Source organism: Petromyzon marinus, chromosome 83 (genome assembly GCF_048934315.1).
Source record: "Petromyzon marinus isolate PM22_M1 ecotype Great Lakes invasive population chromosome 83, UKy_Petmar_22M1.pri1.0, whole genome shotgun sequence".
NCBI classification, from domain to species: domain Eukaryota; kingdom Metazoa; phylum Chordata; class Hyperoartia; order Petromyzontiformes; family Petromyzontidae; genus Petromyzon; species Petromyzon marinus.
In genome coordinates, this window is record NC_133748.1 from 4227349 (window position 1) to 4251335 (window position 23987).

At 49.4% G+C, this 23987-nt stretch overlaps 1 protein-coding gene across 1 annotated transcript in view; it reads left to right on the top strand.

Annotated features, from left to right (window-relative positions):
• The first annotated feature begins 4534 nt into the window (after positions 1–4534).
• LOC142907777 (tripartite motif-containing protein 14-like) overlaps positions 4535–23987 on the top strand; it is a 33240-nt gene continuing 13787 nt past the window's right edge. The window contains exons 1-3 of the mRNA XM_076057565.1: positions 4535–4624; positions 10694–10997; positions 15434–15656. Of these exons, the coding sequence (XP_075913680.1) occupies positions 10741–10997; positions 15434–15656 (480 nt within the window). The 5' untranslated portion in view covers positions 4535–4624; positions 10694–10740. The remainder of the gene's footprint in view (positions 4625–10693; positions 10998–15433; positions 15657–23987) is intronic.

The window sequence follows — 23987 nt, forward strand, 5'->3', positions numbered from 1 at the left end:
GGGTGTAGAGGTGGGAGTGAAGGTGGGGTAGGGGTGTAGAGGTGGGAGTGGAGGTGGGGTAGGGTGTAAAGGTGGGAGTGGAGGTGGGGTAGGGTGTAATGGTTGGAGTGGAGGTGGGGTAGGGTGTAAGGGGAGGGTGGGGAGTGGAGGTGGGGTGTAAGGGTGGGAGTGGAGGTGGGGTAGGGTGTAGAGGTGGGAGTAGAGGTGGGGTAGGGTGTAGAGGTGGGAATGGAGGTGGGGTAGGGTGTAGAGGTGGGAGTGGAGGTGGGGTAGGGTGTAGAGGTGGGGAGTGGAGGTGGGGTAGGGTGTAGAGTTGGGGAGTGGAGGTGGGTAGGGTGTAGAGGTGGGGAGTGGAGGTGGGGTAGGGTGTAGAGTTGGGAGTGGAGGTGGGGTAGGGTGTAGAGGTGGGGAGTGGAGGTGGGGTAGGGTGTAGAGGTGGGAGTGGAGGTGGGGTAGGGTGTAGAGGTGGGAGTGGAGGTGGGGTAGGGTGTAGAGGTGGGAGTGGAGGTGGGGTAGGGTGTAAAGGTGGGAGTGGAGGTGGGGTAGGGTGTAGAGGTGGGAGTGGACGTGGGGTAGGGTGTAGAGGTGGGAGTGGACGTGGGTAGGGTGTAGAGGTGGGAGTGGAGGTGGGGTAGGGTGTAAAGGTGGGAGTGGAGGTGGGGTAGGGTGTAGAGGTGGGAGTGGAGGTGGGGTAGGGTGTAGAGGTGGGAGTGGAGGTGGGGTAGGGTGTAGAGGTGGGAGTGGAGGTGGGGTAGGGTGTAAAGGTGGGAGTGGAGGTGTGGTAGGGTGTAAAGGTGGGAGTGGAGGTGGGGTAGGGTGTAGAGGTGGGAGTGGAGGTGGGGTAGGGTGTAGAGGTGGGAGTGGAGGTGGGGTAGGGTGTAGAGGTGGGAGTGGAGGTGGGGAAGGGTGTAGAGGTGGGAGTGGAGGTGGGGTAGGGTGTAGAGGTGGGAGTGGAGGTGGGGTAGGGTGTAGAGGTGGGAGTGGAGGTGGGTAGGGTGTAGAGGTGGGAGTGGAGGTGGGGTAGGGTGTAGAGGTGGGAGTGGAGGTGGGGTAGGGTGTAGAGGTGGGAGTGGAGGTGGGGTAGGGTGTAGAGGTGGGAGTGGAGGTGGGGTAGGGTGTAGAGGTGGGAGTGGAGGTGGGTAGGGTGTAGAGGTGGGAGTGGAGGTGGGGTAGGGTGTAAAGGTGGGAGTGGAGGTGGGGTAGGGTGTAGAGGTGGGAGTGGAGGTGGGGTAGGGTGTAAAGGTGGGAGTGGAGGTGGGGTAGGGTGTAGATGTGGGAGTGGAGGTGGGGTAGGGTGTAGAGGTGGGAGTGGAGGTGGGCGTGTGGAGGTGGGGGTGTAGAGGTGGGAGTGGAGGTGGGGTAGGGTGTAAAGGTGGGAGTGGAGGTGGGGTAGGGTGTAAAGTTGGGAGTGGAGGTGGGGTAGGGTGTAGAGTGGGAGTGGAGGTGGGGTTGGGTGTAGAGGTGGGAGTGGAGGTGGGGTAGGGTGTAGAGGTGGGAGTGGAGGTGGGGGAGGGTGTAGAGGTGGGAGTGGAGGTGGGGTAGGGTGTAGAGGTGGGAGTGGAGGTGGGGTAGGGTGTAGAGGTGGGAGTGGAGGTGGGGTAGGGTGTAGAGGTGGGAGTGGAGGTGGGGTAGGGTGTAGAGGTGGGAGTGGGGTGGGGTAGGGTGTAGAGGTGGGAGTGGAGGTGGGGTAGGGTGTAGAGGTGGGAGTGGAGGTGGGGTAGGGTGTAGAGGTGGGAGTGAGGTGGGGTAGGGTGTAGAGGTGGGAGTGGAGGTGGGGTAGGGTGTAAAGGTGGAGTGGAGGTGGGGTAGGGTGTAGAGGTGGGAGTGGAGGTGGGGTAGGGTGTAAAGGTGGGAGTGGAGGTGGGGTAGGGTGTAAATTTGGGAGTGGAGGTGGGGTAGGGTGTAGAGGTGGGAGTGGAGGTGGGGTAGGGTGTAGAGGTGGGAGTGGAGGTGGGGTAGGGTGTAAAGGTGGGAGTGGAGGTGGGGTAGGGTGTAGAGGTGGGAGTGGAGGTGGGGTAGGGTGTAAAGGTGGGAGTGGAGGTGGGGTAGGGTGTAAATTTGGGAGTGGAGGTGGGGTAGGGTGTAGAGGTGGGAGTGGAGGTGGGGTAGGGTGTAGAGGTGGGAGTGGAGGTGGGGTAGGGTGTAAAGGTGGGAGTGGAGGTGGGGTAGGGTGTAGAGGTGGGAGTGGAAGGTGGGGTAGGGTGTAGAGGTGGGAGTGGAGGTGGGGTAGGGTGTAGAGGTGGGAGTGGAGGTGGGGTAGGGTGTAGAGGTGGGAGTGGAGATGGGGTAGGGTGTAGAGGTGGGGAGTGGACGTGGGGTAGGGTGTAGAGGTGGGAGTGGAGGTGGGGTAGGGTGTAAAGGTGGGAGTGGAGGTGGGGTAGGGTGTAAAGGTGGGAGTGGAGGTGGGGTAGGCTGTAAAGGTGGGAGTGGAGGTGGGGTAGGGTGTAGAGGTGGGAGTGGAGGTGGGGTAGGGTGTAAAGGTGGGAGTGGAGGTGGGGTAGGGTGTAATGGTTGGAGTGGAGGTGGGGTAGGGTGTAAAGGTGGGAGTGGAGGTGGGGTGTAAGGGTGGGAGTGGAGGTGGGGTAGGGTGTAGAGGTGGGAGTAGAGGTGGGGTAGGGTGTAGAGGTGGGAGTGGAGGTGGGGTAGGGTGTAGAGGTGGGGAGTGGAGGTGGGGTAGGGTGTAGAGTTGGGAGTGGAGGTGGGGTAGGGTGTAGAGGTGGGGAGTGGAGGTGGGGTAGGGTGTAGAGGTGGGAGTGGAGGTGGGGTAGGGTGTAGAGGTGGGAGTGGAGGTGGGGTAGGGTGTAGAGGTGGGAGTGGAGGTGGGGTAGGGTGTAAAGGTGGGAGTGGAGGTGGGGTAGGGTGTAGAGGTGGGAGTGGACGTGGGGTAGGGTGTAGAGGTGGGAGTGGACGTGGGGTAGGGTGTAGAGGTGGGAGTGGAGGTGGGGTAGGGTGTAAAGGTGGGAGTGGAGGTGGGGTAGGGTGTAGAGGTGGGAGTGGAGGTGGGGTAGGGTGTAGAGGTGGGAGTAAAGGTGGGGTAGGGTGTAGAGGTGGGAGTGGAGGTGGGGTAGGGTGTAAAGGTGGGAGTGGAGGTGTGGTAGGGTGTAAAGGTGGGAGTGGAGGTGGGGTAGGGTGTAGAAGTGGGAGTGGAGGTGGGGTAGGGTGTAGAGGTGGGAGTGGAGGTGGGGTAGGGTGTAGAGGTGGGAGTGGAGGTGGGGAAGGGTGTAGAGGTGGGAGTGGAGGTGGGGTAGGGTGTAGAGGTGGGAGTGGAGGTGGGGTAGGGTGTAGAGGTGGGAGTGGATGTGGGGTAGGGTGTAGAGGTGGGAGTGGAGGTGGGGTAGGGTGTAGAGGTGGGAGTGGAGGTGGGGTAGGGTGTAGAGGTGGGAGTGGAGGTGGGGTAGGGTGTAGAGGTGGGAGTGGAGGTGGGGTAGGGTGTAGAGGTGGGAGTGAAGGTGGGGTAGGGTGTAGAGGTGGGAGTGGAGGTGGGGTAGGGTGTAAAGGTGGGAGTGGAGGTGGGGTAGGGTGTAAATTTGGGAGTGGAGGTGGGGTAGGGTGTAGAGGTGGGAGTGGAGGTGGGGTAGGGTGTAGAGGTGGGAGTGGAGGTGGGGTAGGGTGTAAAGGTGGGAGTGGAGGTGGGGTAGGGTGTAGAGGTGGGAGTGAAGGTGGGGTAGGGTGTAGAGGTGGGAGTGGAGGTGGGGTAGGGTGTAGAGGTGGGAGTGGAGGTGGGGTAGGGTGTAGAGGTGGGAGTGGAGATGGGGTAGGGTGTAGAGGTGGGGAGTGGACGTGGGGTAGGGTGTAGAGGTGGGAGTGGAGGTGGGGTAGGGTGTAAAGGTGGGAGTGGAGGTGGGGTAGGGTGTAAAGGTGGGAGTGGAGGTGGGGTAGGCTGTAAAGGTGGGAGTGGAGGTGGGGTAGGGTGTAGAGGTGGGAGTGGAGGTGGGGTAGGGTGTAAAGGTGGGAGTGGAGGTGGGGTAGGGTGTAATGGTTGGAGTGGAGGTGGGGTAGGGTGTAAAGGTGGGAGTGGAGGTGGGGTAGGGTGTAAGGGTGGGAGTGGAGGTGGGGTAGGGTGTAGAGGTGGGAGTGGAGGTGGGGTAGGGTGTAGAGGTGGGAATGGAGGTGGGGTAGGGTGTAGAGGTGGGAGTGGAGGTGGGGTAGGGTGTAGAGGTGGGGAGTGGAGGTGGGGTAGGGTGTAGAGTTGGGAGTGGAGGTGGGGTAGGGTGTAGAGGTGGGGAGTGGAGGTGGGGTAGGGTGTAGAGGTGGGAGTGGACGTGGGGTAGGGTGTAAAGGTGGGAGTGGAGGTGGGGTAGGGTGTAGAGGTGGGAGTGGAGGTGGGGTAGGGTGTAGAGGTGGGAGTGGAGGTGGGGTAGGGTGTAGAGGTGGGAGTGGAGGTGGGGTAAGGTGTAGAGGTGGGAGTGGAGGTGGGGTAGGGTGTAGAGGTGGGAGTGGAGGTGGGGTAGGGTGTAAAGGTGGGAGTGAAGGTGGGGTAGGGTGTAGAGGTGGGAGTGGAGGTGGGGTAGGGTGTAGAGGTGGGAGTGGAGGTGTTGAGGTAAAATAATTCCGCCACCTCTAAGGAAGTTGACTCCCCAGAGCAGCGTTCTGAGAGACCGCGCGTAGCGAGCAGGGGACTCAGGTGGGTGGCGTTCTCCCTCTTCGGTGCACGGACATGGGACGACGATTCCATGACGATGATGATCATAGTGTAGATGCCCAGACACGGGCCCACGGGCCCACGGTTGTGTTGTAGTTGACAGCCTAAATACTCTGTGGGTGTACTGTACTCTGTGGGTTTACTGTACTCTGTGGGTGTACTGTACTCTGTGTATATGTGTACTGTACTCTGTGTGTATGTACTGTACTCTGTGTGTATGTACTGTACTCTGTGTGTATGTGCACTGTACTCTGTATGTGTACTGTACTCTGTGTACTGTACTCTGTGTACGTGTACTGTACTCTGTACTGTACTCTGTGTGTATGTGTACTGTACTCTGTGTGTACCGTACACACTCTGTGTAGTCTGTGTATACTGTGTGTATACTGTGTGGTGTAGTCTGTGTGTACTGTGTGTACACTGTGTATACTGTGTGGTGTAGTCTGTGTGTACTGTGTGGTGTAGTCTGTGTGTACACTGTGTATACTGTGTACACTGTGTATACTGTGTGGTGTAGTCTGTGTGTACTGTGTGTACACTGTGTATACTGTGTGGTGTAGTCTGTGTGTACTGTGTGGTGTAGTCTGTGTGTACACTGTGTATACTGTGTGGTGTAGTCTTGTGTAGTCTGTGTGTACACTGTGTATACTGTGTACACTATGTATACTGTGTGGTGTAGTCTGTATGTACTGTGTGTACACTGTATACTGTGTGGTGTAGTCTGTGTGTACTGTGTGGTGTAGTCTGTGTGTACTGTGTGTACACTGTGTATACTGTGTGGTGTAGTCTGTGTGTGTACTGTGTGTACACTGTGTATACTGTGTGGTGTAGTCTGTGTGTACACTGTGTATACTGTGTGATGTAGTCTGTGTGTACTGTGTGGTGTAGTCTGTGTGTACACTGTATACTGTGGTGTAGTCTGTGTACACTGTGTGTACTGTGTGGTGTAGTCTGTGTGTACTGTGTGTACACTGTGTATACTGAGTGGTGTAGTCTGTGTGTACTGTGTGGTGTAGTCTGTGTGTACACTGTATACTGTGGTGTAGTCTGTGTACACTGTGTGTACTGTGTGGTGTAGTCTGTGTGTACACTGTGTGGTGTACTCTGTGTGTACTGTGTGGTGTAGTCTGTGTGTACACTGTGTATAATGTGTGGTGTAGTCTGTGTGTACTGTATGGTGTAGTCTGTGTGTACACTGTGTATACTGTGTGGTGTAGTCTGTGTGTACTGTGTGTACACTGTAGATACTGTGTGGTGTAGTCTGTGTGTACAGTGTATACTGTGTGGTGTAGTCTGTGTGTATTGTGTGGTGTAGTCTGTGTGTACAGTGTGTACACTGGGTATACTGTGTGGTGTAGTCTGTGTAGACTGTGTGTACACTGTGTGTACTGTGTGTACACTGTGTATACTGTGTGGTGTAGTCTGTCTCTGCATTGTGTGCATACTATGTGTACACTGTTTATACTGTGTGGTGTGCTGTGTTTGTGTGTACACTGTTTATACTGTGTGGTGTGCTGTGTTTGTGTGTACACTGTTTATACTGGGTGGTGTGCTGTGTTTGTGTGTACACTGTTTATACTGTGTGGTGTGCTGTGTTTGTGTGTACACTGTCTATACTGGGTTGTGTAATCTGTGTGTACTGACTGTACACTATTTATGTTACATGGTGGACTGTATGAGTGTATATATACTGTGTTTACACTGTATATACTGTGTGTGTACTGACAATGTGTACACTGTGTATACAGCGTGGTGTACTCTGTGTATGTGCTGGCTGAGTGTACTTTGTGTATACTGTGTGGTGTATTGTGTGTGTGGACTAATGTGTGCACACTGCATACTGTGTGGTGTACTCTGTGTGCATTGACTGTGTTTACACTGTGTAGACTGGTTTATTATTGTGTGTGAACTGACTGTAAGTACACTGTATACCAGGGGTCGGGAACCTTTTTGACTAAGAGAGCCATGAAAGCAAAAAAATTGGAAATTTATTTCAGTGAGAGCCATATAATATATTTTAAAAGTGAATTCAACTAAATGTCAGTATAATAAGCCTCTGAATTTATTCTTTTTAATAATGTTGTTATAACACTCACCATTAATGCGACTTCTGGTGCTGCATGGATTTGCTGATGTCTTTGTAGTCGGGTTGGTACTTGGTGAGGTTAAGCTTCATGCAGGCGTTGAGGCTTTCATCCGTTAAACGTGATCGTAGGTTGGACTTGATGTTTTTAAGATGTGAGAATGACTGCTCACATGCATACGTAGATCCAAACATGGTCAATACAGCAATACTCACACGCTGCAGTGTGTGGTATGTGACAGGAAGCGCGTTCCAAGTTTTGAGAATCAGCTGGTCTTCGGGTTGGAGTTTTTTCATTTCTGTCCACATGTGCTTGCTCGCCAACTCCGCTTTCTGTCGTGTGATTCTTTCCAAATCTTCATTCAGTGACTTGAACTTATTCACCCACATGTCTGAGGCCTTCAGGTCAGCCACTTCTGCTTCAAAATCTCTGACGGAGACACCAGGGATGTAATTCAGGTCGGCTGTGTTCAGTGAACACTCGTTTGGATGGGTGATGAACTTAAAAAGACGAGTGTGCTCACGAAATTCTCCAAAGCGTGCTTTGAAGGACTGTAGGAGACTGGATGTGCAGCCAGCTAGCTGGTGGAGATCAAGGTTTTGAATGGGCTCACTTGCTGTGCATGCATCTTTAAATTGGCTCAGTTTTTCAAAATGTAGTAAACGACCTGTTTCAAGATCCGTGATGAAAAGCTCCAGCTTGTTTTCAAAAGCAAATACAGCTTGTTGAAGGGATAACACTGTATTTCCAATGCCTTGCATTTTCACGTTGAGCTGGTTCAGATGTTCAGTCAGATCTACGAGATAGTAAAACTTGAGGAGCCACTCGGTGTCGGCTAGCTCAGGATGCCCGACGCCTTTCATTTCAAGGAAAGTCCGGATTTCGTTCAGGCAAGCCGCAAAACGGCTAAGCACCTTCCCTCTTGACAACCAACGCACATTGCTGTGCAAAAGCAGACCAGGATAGTTATTTACAACTTCATCCAGCAGTGTTTTAAACTGGCGATCATTTAAGGCTCGGGCAACAATAAAGTTGATCACACGAATGACCAGCGACATCACTTCGCCAAACTGCCTGTCACACATCTGAGCACAAAGTGCCTCCTGGTGTATAATGCAATGGAAACTTAGGATGGGTCTATTTTCATGTTCACGGAGAAGCGCCACAAATGCTTTGTTTTTCCCCACCATACACGGAGCACCATCAGTACACACTGAGAGAAGTTTATCCATAGGTAGACTTTTTTCTTGAGCAAACTCCATGAAAGACTTGAATAAATCCTCACCTCTTGTGGACTCTTTTAATGGCAGAACAGCAAGACTTTCTTCGCGCAGTGTGTCACCAACAGCATATCTTGCAATCACGCTGAACTGCGACAAATGGCTCACGTCTGTTGACTCATCCAAAGCCAGAGAAAAGAACGGCGCTGCATTTATGTCCTTCACTTGCGTTTCCTCCACTTTGTTTGCCATCACGATGGTACGATCATGAACAGTTCTTGCCGACAGAGGCATGTCTTGTATCCGTTTGATTATCTTGTCTTTGTTCGGAAGATCATCAAAAAGTTCATTGGCTACATTCAGCATGAACGTTTTAGCATACTCGCCATCTGTGAATGGTTTTCCGTTCCTCACTATTGCTAAAGAACCAGCAAAGCTAGCCGAATTATAGTCACCTTGCCGGGTCCATACGCGGAGTTGCTGCTGGCTAGCTTGCACCCTGCTCAGCTCTTGGCACGCTTTCTTTCTGCTGTCTCCCGCAGGGTATTTTGATGCAAAGGTAGCGTGGCGCGTGTCGAAGTGCCGCTTTACATTCGACCGTTTCAACGATGTAATTTTGTCATTGCAAATTAGACACACCGCAGAACCCGCTCTCTCCACAAAGGCGAATTCTTCGGTCCATTCGTCCTGAAATGTACGATACTCGTCGTCTTTTTTTCTTTTCGCCATCTTCTTCGTCGAAGGGTTAGCTTTGAGCTAATGACCGAGCAGACGCAGTCTCAGACTGATTCAAAAGGGGGCGTTTACCTGTTTTACCCAGCAACGGCAAACGTAGGCCAGTATCATCCAATTAAAATAATGGACAATTGCTCCTGCAGCCCTGAACAGGACATGCGCAGTGAAAAATCGATGGATGGATTAAAACAAGTGAGAATATTTTGTTTTATCTGCGAGCCATATGCAATCATCAAAAGAGCCACATCTGGCTCGCGAGCCATAGGTTCCCGACCCCTGTTGTATACTGTGTGGTGTAATCTGCGTTTGTGTACTGTGTGTGTACTCGGTGTATACTGTGTGGTTTACTCTCTGTGTGTGTACTGACTGAGTGTGGTATACTAACAGTATATATTCAGTGTGTATTGTAGTTTTGTAGTGTTGTCGATTTAATTCTCTGATCCATAACTCTTTACTGGACATCTGAAACAAAGAGCTTCATAGCTCCATCCGGATTACTCCTTCAGTTGATAAATACAGATCCTCATATTGTCTATAACAGCGGCGCCAACCCGATTGGTCGCGTTAACCAGTAAACCCCAAGGAATCATAACCTGGCCAACAATTACGTGGCCTTGAGGGGGGTGGTGGCTTTGACGGCTTCTTCGTTCTGTGGCAGGGTCAGATTTCGGCCTCGGCTAAGTGAGCTACAGCTAAGTCAGCCTGGCATTCATTAACGACGGGGGCCCTCTTAAGCATGAACAAAACTTACAATCGTACACACGTTCTACTTTTTTTTACATAGCCCGTTGAAAAATAGAAATATCTTAGGGCCCCAGCATTGTCATAAATCGCCCATGCTTGGGGCTCTGCGTATCTCCACTTCACGGTAGCTACGTAGATGTTAGCTACCTCGCCCGGGGTACAGGAGGTCGTGGGTTCCATCCCGACCCTGACGATGCCTGCTGCTGTTTATTTGTAATTTTTGTCTCTCCCCGTGGTTGTCACTGCGTGGATTTTTCTCCGGGTTCTCCGGTTGTTCCCTCCCCTTCAGAATCAACGTGATACGTTTAGAGTATTTGGCTGCAGCTTTAAATCTCCACATAATGGTGATGATAATGAGCCACTTCGTTGAGCTATAATTTGTGGTGACCAGGTCGCTTCTGAAAAAGATCTACACAGCTCAGTGGACCTTACCTGGTAAAATTAACATAGATTAGTCTATATGTATCTCTGTATTTCTATGCATCTCTCTGGTGTCTCTATGGGTATCTGTTTACTGTATTTTAATTCCGATATGATGGGGCCTCTTAAGCTCGACGTAGCTTAGGGCCCCAGCATTTTCATAACCTGGCCCTGTTCCACGGTGACATCGATCAATTAATCAGTCTTTGTTTTACTTGCTAATCTCGCCCTCAAGCAGGCACCAGTGCAGATTTCCCCGCACCTCCATGTAGCATGGTTGGTTATTTACGGTGTGAAATAAGTTTAATAAACATGCATATAAACCTGTATGGTTCTCATTGCATATCTGTGCGTCTCTATGAATCCCTAGGCATTTTGATCACTGTAAATTTGGATGTGATGATAAGCTACTTCTTTGAGCTATAATTTGTGGCCTGGTTGCTTCTAAAAAATAACTACATAGCTCGGTGAGCCTTACCTGTTGAAATAACGAAAAAATATAGTTTAGTTGAAATAATTTTTAAACGGGAAATGAAATAAATAAAGAAGCAGATACAGGGTAGACGAGTCTGACCAGGTGCGTCTTGCACAGAGCACGATTATTGAGCGCGATGCTCGACACGTTTTGGATGTCGCTATTGCAGATACGCAATTGCCCTTCGGAAGAACAAGTTTGATCTAAAGTTCAGCCATTCCGCAAACACCCTCGTGCTCAGCTGTTGTCAAGTCGCCCCACTTTTCCGGAGGACAGAACACAACGCAGAGATACACCTACTCAAAATTGTCTCCAAACTTTATGATTTTGTTGTTGTTGATGTCTATTTCGACCACCTGTCCCACCTCGTTAGGATTTGCGGGAGCAGAGGGACAGCAGACCGGATCGGCTCCACTCAGCATGGCAGCGGCGGCAGCAGCAGGTGGCCGGGACCGGGGCCTGGAGGAGGAGCTGACTTGCTCCATCTGCCTGCACCTCTACGTCGACCCCGTGCTGCTGGGCTGCCCACACACCTTCTGCAGAGAGTGCATCGTGAGCGTGTGGCGCGACGGTGCCTGCGCCTGCCCCGAGTGCCGCAGGGTCTTGCCCTTTGGCTCCAAGGAGGAGATGCGGAAGCAGCTCGAGAAAAACTTCAAGCTGGCCAGCATCGTGGACAGGTTCTGTTCCCGGGAAAATATAGTTAGTTGGTTAGTTGGTCGGTTAGTCCATTGGTTTAGTGAATTACATTTGTTGAGCCAGCTGGCTCGGATTGGGAAAAATTAGCCCACTTTTCACAAAGTCTCTGTCTATCTCTATGTGTCTCTATGTAACTCTGTGAGTCTCCCATGTGTCTATATGTATCTCTATGAGTCGCAATATAGCTCTATGAGTCTATGTATCCCTTTCTTATTCTTTTGTATGGCATTTTTGGGGACAGCAACAGATAACAAATTGATTTCTAGATTTGATATTGATTCGACTTCTCCAGGAGTAGCCGCATGTATTTGTTTCAGATCGCCATTGAATGATCTGATATGTTGCACGATCTGAGATCTTGGACCACAGTCACAAGTGTCCACATCTTCCACGGAGTGTCCGGATCTGATTCAAGGAGGACCAGATCTTCTTCGGTAGATGAGATCCTGTTTGGAGGATTTCAGGGTCGCTGATGATGGGTTTCTGCAAGATTTTGGTGTTTGTCCAGGTTTCCTCTCATCGTGCTTTGGTGGTCTTGTCATCATCATGTATGTTCCTTGCATATTGCCAGAAAAGTTTTCTGGATTTGAGCCTGTGTGGTGGGGTCATGGAGATGTCTTTGTTTATTGGGAGGTTTGGATTTACGATGGCCTTGCAGTACTCCGTCATAGATGCAGCATCGCGACAGAGCTGCGTAGGATCGATATTTGCGAGGACCGAAAGCCACTGCAACGGTGTGCTCTTTAGCATCCCTGAGATGATCCTCATGGATGCATTTACCTTTGTGTCCACCACCTTTGTGTGCACGCTTTTGTTCCAGGCTCAGGCACAATATCCTGCCGCAGAGAAGAATAGTGCTGTGGGGGCCGTCCGGAGGGTTGTTGCAATTTGCTCCCCATGTTGTTCCGGCCAGTTTATGAACGAGATTAACTCGCAATTTTGTTTTTACAGCAGTATTCTGCAGGTTTTGTGGAAGGTGAGGCTGCTGGCAAGAGTTACACGGAGGTATTTGATGTACTTGTCGTGCTGGACCTCTTCGCCACAGAAAGTGACGGCCAGTTTCTGGTCGGCGCTTGCATTGTTCAGGTGGAATAACGTTACAACAGTTTTCCTTGGGTTTGGGCGGAGCCTCCAGTACTTGAAGTACGTTTCAAGTTTCTTGAGGTCTTCGCACAGGTCATTTTGCACCTCAATTTTGAGTCGTTCTTTGGACGGCAAGTGCTAGGTCATCGGCGTAGCCAAATTTCCGGCCGACGGTGACAGGGAGGTCACTTATATCTATATGTTAAAAGTGCCACAGCAAGCACTGATCCTTGTGGGAGCCCGTTACTGAGGAAGTGGGCTCTGCTGACAGTGTTCTCTAGGTGGACACGGTATGGCCGGTTGGACAGTAGCGATGATAGAAGTCTGAGGGTTTGCTGGGATCTGATGACCTTAGACAGCTTTAGCATGAGGCCTTCCCACCATACTGTGTCATAGGCCAGTGATTGGTCGATGAAAGCGGCCCCTGTGATGTTTTTGCACTTGTAGCCAGCTTTAATGTGTGTGGTGAGTTACAACACTTGATAGCAAATGCTGTGGCCAGGGCTGAAGCCAGCCTGTTCAGTTGGTATAGTTTCCTCGAAGATCGGTCACATACAGGTCAGTAGCATCCTCTATAGAATTCTGTACACTGTAAAAAGCAGGGATATGGGGCAGAACTTATTTGGGTTTGTGGTTGATTTCCAGAATGGCAATGACCTTCATTTGTCGCCATTTTTGGGGAATTTGCCTAAGGAAATAATGTCTGAAAACAATCTGGCCAGCCAGTGGCATCCTTTTTGGCCAAGGTGTTTAAGGAACTCGGGATAAATCCCATTTAATCCTGTGGCCTTTCCTGATCTGGTGGCTTTTATGGCATCAATGACCTCTTCTTCATTGAAGGGGGATAACAAGGCTGTTGTCGGTGCACATTCCGCTATTAATTGGTGGAGTTTTCATTTCACTCGCTATCTTGTTTGCCGATCTGTAGAGATCTTTCCATTCAATAGCATCTGTGTGGCGATGGCATTGATGGGTACATTGGCGGTCTTGTTTCTTGGTGGTGGTGCCGCTCCTTGGTATCTCAGGAGGCACCAGGCTTTATGGCTTGAGTGCGTAAAATCTAATGACTGCATCGCTTCTGTCCACCTTTGGCTCCTGGATTCATTTAGGAAGTCCAGGAGAGCTTTTCCACACTCTGGGCTTCCTGACTCTGTTTTTCTGGAGCAGGAACTCGCTTTTTCCTTTCCAGCATGGAGTGTATTCTGCCCAGTAACTCCATGGAATTTGTGAGCGGGCTGCTTGAGGACAATCTTGGTGAAACGTTCATAGTTTTCTGACTTTGGTGGATTCTGATAGACAGTGCACACGATGGCTTCAATAAAAGGTTCCCAGTTGCACTTTCTTAAGTTGCATCATGGCACAGGGATGGACGTGATCATCAGAATTTTGACCCTGATATGCACCGAGCCTGGCCTGTGCTAACTGTTCGGGAATTGTCCAGAACCATTCTGGAAGCACACGGCAGTTCACCCGAACTTGAACACGACACAAAGCACAGGTAAAGGTTTTAATTCTTCCTCCATCGTGCGGAATGGATGGTGCCTTCATCTTTAGCGTCAAACAGAATGAACAGGTAACTAGTTGCTGCCCAGTCGATGACCTATTCATCGGCAAAAACCGCGGGATTGGTCACAGCAGGCAGCATGTTTGGGCTCCATGTGGTTCTTGGAGGTTTATATACATTTATCACAGATACATAATTTATTTTGACGATGATGATTGCTGTCAGTATGTTGTTTTCTGCGTTCATTGTGGTGAGGTCCTTGAAATGGAATTTCACGTGACGTTGGTAGTCCTTGCTTAGGATGGTGGTAGCTGGCTCTCGTCGTCGGCTGTACAGGAAATTATTGGAGCAGGAGCGTGTCGAACCATCTGGATTATGAGGAAACGTCCCAGCAAGTCGCACTTGGGCCTTGATAGGTGCCTCTACGTTTAGATGGCAAACACGTAGTGACGGCCCTATTCTGCGGTAAGTTTGGCCATGAAAAGTATCTTTGGTGTTGTAATCCTGATCAGGAGGGCCATTTTGGCATTCAATCGCTGGGATGATAACATTAGTTTGTGACAAGCACGTAACAGTGCAGACCATGGAAAGATTGCCATCTTCTCCACCTATATATCACATTTAGTCTCTATGTATCTCTTAGTCTCTGTATCTCTATAAATCTCCTATGTGTCCCTAATGAGTCTATATGTCTATGAGTCTATACGTATCTCATCTCTATGAGTCTGTTTAACACGTAGGCTTTCGCCAGCAATATCCTCCATAATACATGTTTTTTGGGTTAGATCATGTAAATATATAAATGTGTCATTAAACCCGCCACCACCTGACACAGCCAATTTAGTAAGGTTTTTCACGTAGACAGAACATGCCAATTCGTTACTAGTACAGCACACAGCATTTACAAGCTGAGTACTCAGATTGTCAATGTTGTGGTTTTGCTCTCCAACACACCGGTGTGCTGTATTAGTAACAAATTGGCATGTTATTTTTAATTGACAAACCTTACTAATTGGCTGTGTCGGGTGGTGACGGGTTTAACGACATATTTATGTATTTACTCGATGAGTCTCTATGTATCTCTATACATCTCTATGTATCCCTGTGAGTTTCTGTGTATGTCTATGAGTATCTAAATATCTTGATCTCTACGAATCTATACGTATCGCTACGTATCTCTATGAGTATGTATCTCTGTGGCTCTGAATCTCGATGTATCTCTATGAGTCTGTTTGTTCATTAGTTTATTAAGTTTGCTGAGCCAGATAGCCAGGATTTGGCAAAACCCCATCCCACTTTTCACCCAGAAATCTGAAGAGCCGCACATACTAAGTGTTACTCACCTTACATTAAAACTGACAACATTTCAGAATAAGAGTTAAAATTAAACAACATTATTTCCTATCATATGTTAATTCGAAATAGAAAAATGGAGGACCCGGAGAAAAATCCATGAAATCACCATGGGAGAGGGAGGCAGACTCCAAATATACAGAAGCAGCCATTGTCAGGGTATGGGATCGAACACGACCTCCTGCATACCAGGCGAGGTATTTAACATCTCAGCACCGCGGTACCCCAGTGTTTATTATAAATGCAGAGGAAAAAAACTTGACAACAAGGGAAACATCCATTAGATCACAGGGAGAATGAACACCCACACTCTAAATGTATAGCAGATATCGGGGTCGGGATCGAACCCACGACCTCCTGTGCACCAGCCAAGGTAGTTAACATCTTGCCACCACGGTGCCCCAATGTGGACAAGTGAACTACGGGAGATCCGGCCACTATTCACGGTCGCTTAGTGAAGACGGTTTGTACCCATAGGTTCTCAAGTCTCAGCACGGAAGGGGAACGGCCGCTGAAGGAGCTCAACCTGAGCTTGGCACGAGTGAGGCTCCTGAATCTGGACCTCTGTGCTCAGCATGGCAAGGCACTCGACATGTTCTGCCGGGAGCACGGTGCGTTTGTGTGCGCTGACTGCGTCACGAGCGGTGCGCACCAGGGCCACAAGCTGATGTCAGCAGAGGAAGTTGGTCGGCAGGCAAAGGTGAGGTGCTCTGAGCGCGGCGACCGCGTGGTGATGGTGGTGGTTGTGGTGATGATGGTGGTTGTGGTGATGGTGGTGGTAGCAATGGTGATGGTGGTAGTGGTGGTGATGTTGGTGCCGGACGGTAAAGCTATGGTGAGCAGTGCCATGTGGGCAGGGCGAATTTACATTGGCCATTCCCCTCATCGCGTTTGTAGCCACCACAGCATCCAAAGTGTGCTCTAGACAGGTGCGAGGGGCTGGTAACCCCTCCACCTTCAATTATCACTAATCCACGAAAAAAATATACAGCTAAGCTTGTGCCGGAGGCCCCGGGGGAATAGTCATCAATGATGTCTCCTGGCCAAACGACATTTGGCGGAGCCAGGAGATTGAATCCTTACCCTCGGGGTTACTCCAGAAACAGCAAAAAGCCACTACGGGTAGCCACGTAGAATGTTCGAATGCTCACTGCGGAGGAGAGGCTGTCACTCCTCTGTCGGGAGCTCGACCAGTACCACCTGTATCTCTGGTATTCAGGAGGTCCGGTGGACCGGCTCTGGGTCCTGCCACCATGAGCGGTAGACAGTCCTCTACTCGGGGCAGGAGACTGCCAAACAACAGGCAGTGGCTCTTTTTCTGAATAAAATAATGAAGGAGGTGTGGGAGCGTGGCAGTGAGGTGTGGGAAGCTGTAAGCCCCAGGCTACTTTGGGCTCCCCTTCCTATCAACCAGAGGCGAGGAGTGGTGGTCGTGGTTACTTATGCCCCCACCGAAGATGAACATCAGTGGAGGGATGCAGGCAAGGCCGATGAGTCAGATGCCTTTTATGACCTCCGGTCACAAGTGGCCCCTCAGGATAGTCATCCTGTTGGGTGACTTTAATGCCCGAGTTGGTCATGATGCTGGCACCTGGTCTGAAGTGATGGGAAGGCATGGGCCGGATCAGCTCAATAACATTGGTAGGAGGCTGCTGGCTTTTGTGCAGCCCATGATCTTGTAATTACCAAGACGCTTCTCCGGCATCGGCACATCCACCCAACATCATTGATGCACACCTGGTCAAAGCAAGAACTTCTGCTGGACTATATAGTGACAAAACAGTGGATGCAGATCCATATCCTTGGCACCAGGACCCACTGTGAAGCTGATCTGACCATCGACTTATCATCTGTAAGATGCACCTGCCATTCTTCCACTCTGCTTTTGGGTGGATACCCAGGACCCCATTCAAACACACAATGGCCTGATCTGAGCTAGCTGATGAAAGTTGCAAGCGAGAATTTCATCATTGTTTGCAGCTGAGGTTGACCTCATCCCGGACTCCTCATGATGCTGAGAGGAAATGGGTGAGATTTAGGACTGTGGCTCATGCAGCTGCAATGGCTGCTTTAGATACACGGTCCAAACCTTCCAGAGACTCTGGTGGACAGAGAAGGTATTCAGGCTGGCTGATAAAAAGCGCCAGGCCCACTCTCACCATCTATAGCATCCCACATCCGAGAATGAGGAGGCTTACCGCAGCTTTCACTCAGAGGTTCGGAGAGCCGTGAGGAGCTGCAAGGACGGGTGGTGGTCGCGGGTTGCTGAGGAGATGGAGTCTGCCTCAGTTGCTCGTGACCACAAATCACTCTAATGCCATCAAAAACGTCATTTGCAGTGCCACAACTATCACCATCATTAGGGGAAAAAACGGTGATCAAATTCCGACCCCCAGGAACAGGTTTTCAGATTTGCTGAACATTTCTGTGAGGTCTTGGGGGAGAGGAAATCCCTCAGCCTGGAAAACATAATGGGGCAAAGTGGGGATGACCCTGCTCAGGCTGCAGTGTCTTAAATATTGGAAGACGTAGTCACCCCCTGTGAGTGGCTGGCTGAGGTGCCATCTGTTAAAGAAGAACAGAAGGCAATCCAGAGTCTGAGACCGGAAAACACACGCAGGCAGAGATGATCTCCCAAGGAATATGCTGAGGGAGGGTTGCGTTTGGGCACAGACTGCCCTTCATGACATCATAATAACAAACGGGATCACTGGACAGGTTCTACAGGATTGGAAGGATGCCCTGGTGGTCCCTCTCTTTAAGAAGGAGGACCACACAGAATGTAACAACTACAGGGGCATCTCACTCCTCTGTGCTGGGAAAGGTTCTGGCAAGGATTATTCAACATCGCCTTGCAAGTCATGCTGAGGAGAGGCTTGCGGAGCTCCAATGTGGTTTCAAGGTCTATGATATCATTAAAAGGCTAGGGCTCTGGGCTGTTCTTCGTGCTTTAGGAATCCCTTAGTCTCTGCTCACAATCATTAAGGACCTTAATGATGGTGAGCGAGCCCCGGGTTAAACTACGTGGCCGGGAGTCGGAGCCATTCCCTTTTCACCTTGGGGTGCGACAGGGATGTCCTCTGGCTCCCACATTACTTAACATCTATTTCGACTATGTAGTTCGTGAAGCCTTTAGTAGCTGTACTGGAGGAATTTCCATTTGGTACAGATATAATGGGAGGCTGATCAATGCCTGCGTTCGGTCAAGGGATGGCTCCCTATTGGTCAACCATGTTACGTATGCCGATGATCTGGTGATTGCTGCTCACTCAGAGGAGGAGTTGGAGGCACTGCTGCTGAACCTGGAGCGTGCAACTAAGAGGTGGGGCCTTATCATCAGTCCCACCAAAACTAAGCACCTGCCTGGGCATTTTGTACCATCAGATACTCCACCCCCACAACTCTCAATTGGTGATGGGGCAGTTGTGGAGATAGTGGAGTGTTTCCCATACCTGAACAGTGTGCTCTTGTCCGGTTCTGGTTTGACAGCAGAGGTCTTACTCCAGATCAGTCAAGCGGCATTAACTTTTCATCGGCTGCGTAACACTGTGTAAGCTACATGGTCTGTTGCTCCACACAAAGCTTTGCGTCTTCTCTGCCACTGTCATGCCCTCCCTTCTCTATGCTTGCAAAACGTGGACCCCCCTAATGAAACATCTTTGCCAGTTGGAAACATTTAAGCTGGCCTGCCTACGATCTATCCTGGGTTTAACCAGGTTGGATTGTGTAAGGAGCTCACAAATCTTTGAAAATTTTGGACAATGTCCCAATGGTGAGCTCCTCCGGCAGGCAAGGCTGTGTTGGCTGGCCTAACCAAAAGCCACCGCATGCTTTTGGTTAGGCCAGCTAAACGGGCACCGCACGGGATAGAGAAGAGATGGAGTGATGTGGTACAAGAGGATGTAGAGCTGATTGGACATGCCAATGACTGGTACAAGCGGTGTCAAGATCGGCCTCTGTGGTGGAGGCTCGTTAAGGACGCTACTGGGCAGTTGGAGGCAGTCGCCCTCCAGCAACAACGGAGGGCAGAGGAGTGACGCTCACAACAATGAGCAGAATGTCGGGTGGCTAAAACATAGCAACTTGGCATAGTAGGGGGCACAGGTGGTGCATCGGCCAGTTATCTCAGTCAGTCGACCCATAGCACCTGGGTCTGCCACGTGACCTACTGCTGGCGGGTGTTTGACACTTCACATAGCCTTAACATGCACATAGCCTGGCACGAGTGCCGTGGTGATGTCACTGCCACTTAGTGGGAAATGGCGGTTGTTGTTGTTGGTGGTGGTGGTGATGATGATGGTGGTGGTAGTAGTGATGGCCGTGGTGTGGCTCAGAGGTCAGATTGGAATCTGGGTTTGGGCAAAGCATGGTTGTGACTGGCCTCCTCAATTGATGCGACTTCGTGGGATGAATGTGGTCGCGAAGCAATAAAACGTTGGAGTTTTGCACTCGAACTTTGTTTTAAACTCGACTTGTGAATGCCCACTAGTACACGCAAAACTAAAACAAAAAATCCACGTTGAAAATAAATAACCTTATTCTTAGTTTTTTCGGTAAAGTCACGTTGAAGGGAAACAACAAAATAATAAAATATATATAAAACAATAAAAAATTCTCACGACGTTTCGACCATAACTCAAACGGTCGTCTTCAGGTGTGTTGGTTTGCATAAATTTATTTTTAAACGGCGCATTTATTTATTTATAAAAAAAAACGTTAGCGCCACGCGCAACGATTTGGCAATTTATTTAGGACTAGTCCATCTATATTCTGAAAAGAGGAGGGGGGAGACGAAATTTTTATAATGTATGCTGTCTGAAAGCCACTGTAAGCGCGAACAATCAATTAAGACCTGAAATGGTTTATCAAATCTTTCCAATGATTGCTAAGATAGAATCCATCTTCTCGGTTGAAATTGTCTCTGTGCTTGTATATGTGGATAGCCTCATGAACGAATCTCTCATGGAAGCCAGATGGCTTACAAAGAACCTCTGTCTTGGAAAAATCAATGGCATGTGAGCCTACTGAATTAGAACAATGATCTGCCACGGCCGAGGTGTTGGTCCTACCGTGTTTAAGGTCTGCTTTGTGTTCACGAATGCTGTCCGAGACATGGCGTTTGGTTTCTCCAATGTAACTACTACCACAACCTTATGCGCCCAACCTTATGGAAGAGGTACGTGGATGACACTTTTGTCATCTGGCCACATGGCCGGCCTGCTCTAGACCAATTCTTCGACCACATCAATTCCATACACCCAGCCATCAGATTTACCATCGAAATAGATGGCAAGATACCTTTTTTGGATGTCCTAATTAAAAAGAGACCTGATGGTTCAATGAGCCACTCTGTCTACAGGAAAGCTACCCATACGGATGCTTATCTGACACCGGATTCCCACCACCATCCATCACAGAAGAATTCTCTCATCAAGACTCTGTATCATAGAGCCCAATGCATATCCGACCAGGAACACATAAGCAGTGAACTCAAGCACGTACACCAAGCTCTTAGGGCTAATGGTTACTCCTACTATACAATCCGCAAAGCTATCACTCAAACCATGAAGAAGAACCCTCTTGAGGAGCCTTTCAAAACCATCACTTTACCCTACATTGCGGGGATCACAAAAAAAGATCTCCAAAATCTTGAATAAACACAAGATCCAGGTCCGTTTCAACACATTACATAAAATCCGTGATCTGGTTCCGTCTGTAAAAGATGTGATTCCGGACATACAATACCCTGGTGTCTACAAACTAAGTTGCCTCTGTGGTAGTAGTTACATTGGAGAAACCAAACGCCATGTCTCGGACCGCATTCGTGAACACAAAGCAGACCTTAAACACGGTAGGACCAACACCTCAGCCGTGGCAGATCATTGTTCTAATTCAGTAGACTCACATGCCATTGACTTTTCCAAGACAGAGGTTCTTTGTAAGCCATCTGGCTTCCATGAGAGATTCGTTCATGAGGCTATCCACATATACAAGCACAGAGACAATTTCAACCGAGAAGATGGATTCTATCTTAGCAATCATTGGAAAGATTTGATAAACCATTTCAGGTCTTAATTGATTGTTCACGCTTACAGTGGCTTTCAGACAGCATACATTATAAAAATTTCGTCTCCCCCCTCCTCTTTTCAGAATTTAGATGGACTAGTCCTAAATAAACTGCCAAATCGTTGCGCGTAGCGCTAACGTTTTTTTTAATTATAAATAAATAAATGCGCCGTTTAAAAATAAATTTATGCAAACCAACACACCTGAAGACGACCGTTTGAGTTATGGTCGAAACGTCGTGAGAATTTTTTATTGTTTTATATATATTTTATTATTTTGTTGTTTCCCTTCAACGTGACTTTACCGAAAAAACTAAGAATATGAATTACTGCAGTCACGAAAGCTTTAAATCAAAATAAATAACCTTGCCAAAATCGACAGTGTTGCACTCCTCGCGATGTTTCAGGACTGTGTGCATTTAGTAAACGATAATCTAACAAAAACTACACTACAAGCTTTTTTTATTTTACCAGGAAAGGCCCACTTAGCTTATACAGCTATTTTTCAGAATCTACCTGGCCATCACAAATCATAGCTGAAGCAAATTGCATATCATTTGGATATTTATAGTAGCAGTGACACACTCTAAACAAGTGATGTTTATTCTAAATGTGGATGGAAAACTGGAGGACCCAGATTCAAATCCACACGACTGTGGGAAGAGAAAGAGGGAGAGACACGCAAACTCCACATATACAGCAGACGTCAGGGTTGGGATCAAACCCCCTACCTCCTGTATACCAGGCGAGGGAGATAAGACTTCCTTGCCATTCGTGAGTAGGCTGTATGAATCCTGGTCTCCTCCCGCTCCTCAATGAACCATTCAATGAGGGATTTGTCGATCTCTCATAACGCAAGACCTTCGGGAGAAAGCCTTGGGAAATCAGCGGAGGGCTTCCCATGGGTAAATTATCATCACGATCCATGGGACAGATAGCCCGTAGTAGGTGTCCACTGCACGTTACGTCACTCATTGCTGTTTTCACTTTCGTTTCTCTGTCTTGTAGTGCCAATATGGCTCACGTTATTGGCACATCTTGGTCGTGTAGTATATCGTGTAGTGCATAGCAGAGTGTATAGTAGTGTAGTGTATAGTGTAGTATATAGTAGTGTAGCATATAGTGTAGTGTATTTTAACATAGTGTATGGTAGTGTAATGTAGGTATAATGTAGTGCAGTGGTTCTTAACCTTTACTGCAGCCTTGCACCCCTTTGGTTTTAAATCGTGAAAATATCTCTTCTCTCTTCTTCGGGGTTGTCCATTGTATCCGATGATGACCTTCCACCTCTGCCTCTATTTGTGGGATTTTGTGTGACTGTGAAGTCCAATCCTCAACCCACAGCGTCTGCTACAGACAGAGCAGGCAAAGTCGCTGATTGGAGGTGTAGGTATGGTTCTGGCTTCACGTCTCTTGAGACGCTTCCTTTTCCGTAGCTCACTTCGGTCCTCTTCGAGCTTCGACACTCTTTGCTGGCACAGCTGGCTCCAGATGGAGCATTCTGCAGTCATGTCCTCCAGCTGGCTAGGGTTTAGGCTGCACTTTTTCATGGCCGTCTTCAGTTGGTCCTTGTAGCGCCTTTTCTGGCCCCCTGTAGAGCGGTGGCCTAGGTGCAGCTGGCCATACAAGACCTTACATACAAGATGCTCCTTTGGCATCCTGATGACGTGACCGAGCCAGCGGAGTGTGTGCTGGATGATGGTAGCCTCCATAGTGTTGCAGTTGATTTTGCAGAGTATCTCAGTTTGGGGCACTCGGTCACGCCAGGTTATCCCCATGATGCATTGAAGACACCGAATATGGAAGGCCTCAACCATCCAGATGTGGCGACTGTACAAGGCCCTGGTCTCACAGCTGTAAAGGAGTGCTGTGATGACCATTTCCGGGTAAGCAGATGTTTTAGTGTATAGGCTGAGGTCCTTGTTCTGGAATACCCTTTTGCTGAGCCAGCCAAAAGAGGATGACACCTGCTTTACTCGGTTTTGTATTTCCCTTTCAATGCTGCAGACGCCAGACAGAAAGCTGTACAGGTACATAAAGGATACCACTATTATGAGTGGTTTCTCAAAGACGGTGATGGTGGGCGGATAAGGTGGATTAGTAGATGCCCACTGGCATACTACTTCAGTCTTCATGATGTTCACCAAGAGACCCAATCTATGATATGCACTTGCAGCAGCTGTAAGCGTGGCTTGCAGGATCTCTGGTGTGTTGGCCACGAGCGTGCAGTCATCAGCATACTGCAGCTCGATGACAGGTTCAGATGTTATTTTTTTGACAGCTCAGAGCCTCCTGATGTTAAAAAGTTTGCCATCCAGCCTGAAGTCCACTGTAACACCACTATTCTTCTCAATCTCCTTGTGCAGTAGCGTGTTGACACATAGGAGGAAAATGTTGAAGAGTACCGGAGCAAGGACTCATCCCTGGCATATGCTGGTGCACATCCTGAAGGGCTCGGACTCCTGGCCTCCTATGGTCACCCCTGCCATCATCCCCTCATGAAATTGACGCAGGATATTGACACATTTTCTTGGACAGCCAAACTTCAGCAAAACGTCCCCCAGAAACTCCCTGTTAACTGTGTCGAAGGCCTTCGGCAGATTGACAAAAGCCATGAAGAGGTCCTGGTGCTGCTCTCAACACTTCTCCTCGAGCTGCCATGCTGTGTTAACAGGAGCACTGTCTACAGTGCTCCTGTTTAGCCTGAAACCACACTGTGACTCAGGCAACAGCTCCTCTGTGACGTTCTGCAACAGTCTGTGGAGTGTTACTTTGGCAAGGACCTTGCCAGCAACAGCCAGTCGTGAAATTCCACGGCTGTTGCCACACATGGACGTATCACCCTTGCCTTTGTAGATGGTGATGATGTTTGCGTCCCGCCATTGCTGGGGGATGATTGCATGCTCCCAAACTTGAGTGATGAAGAGGTGTAGTGCTCGGATGCAAAGGTAACCTCCTTGTTTGAA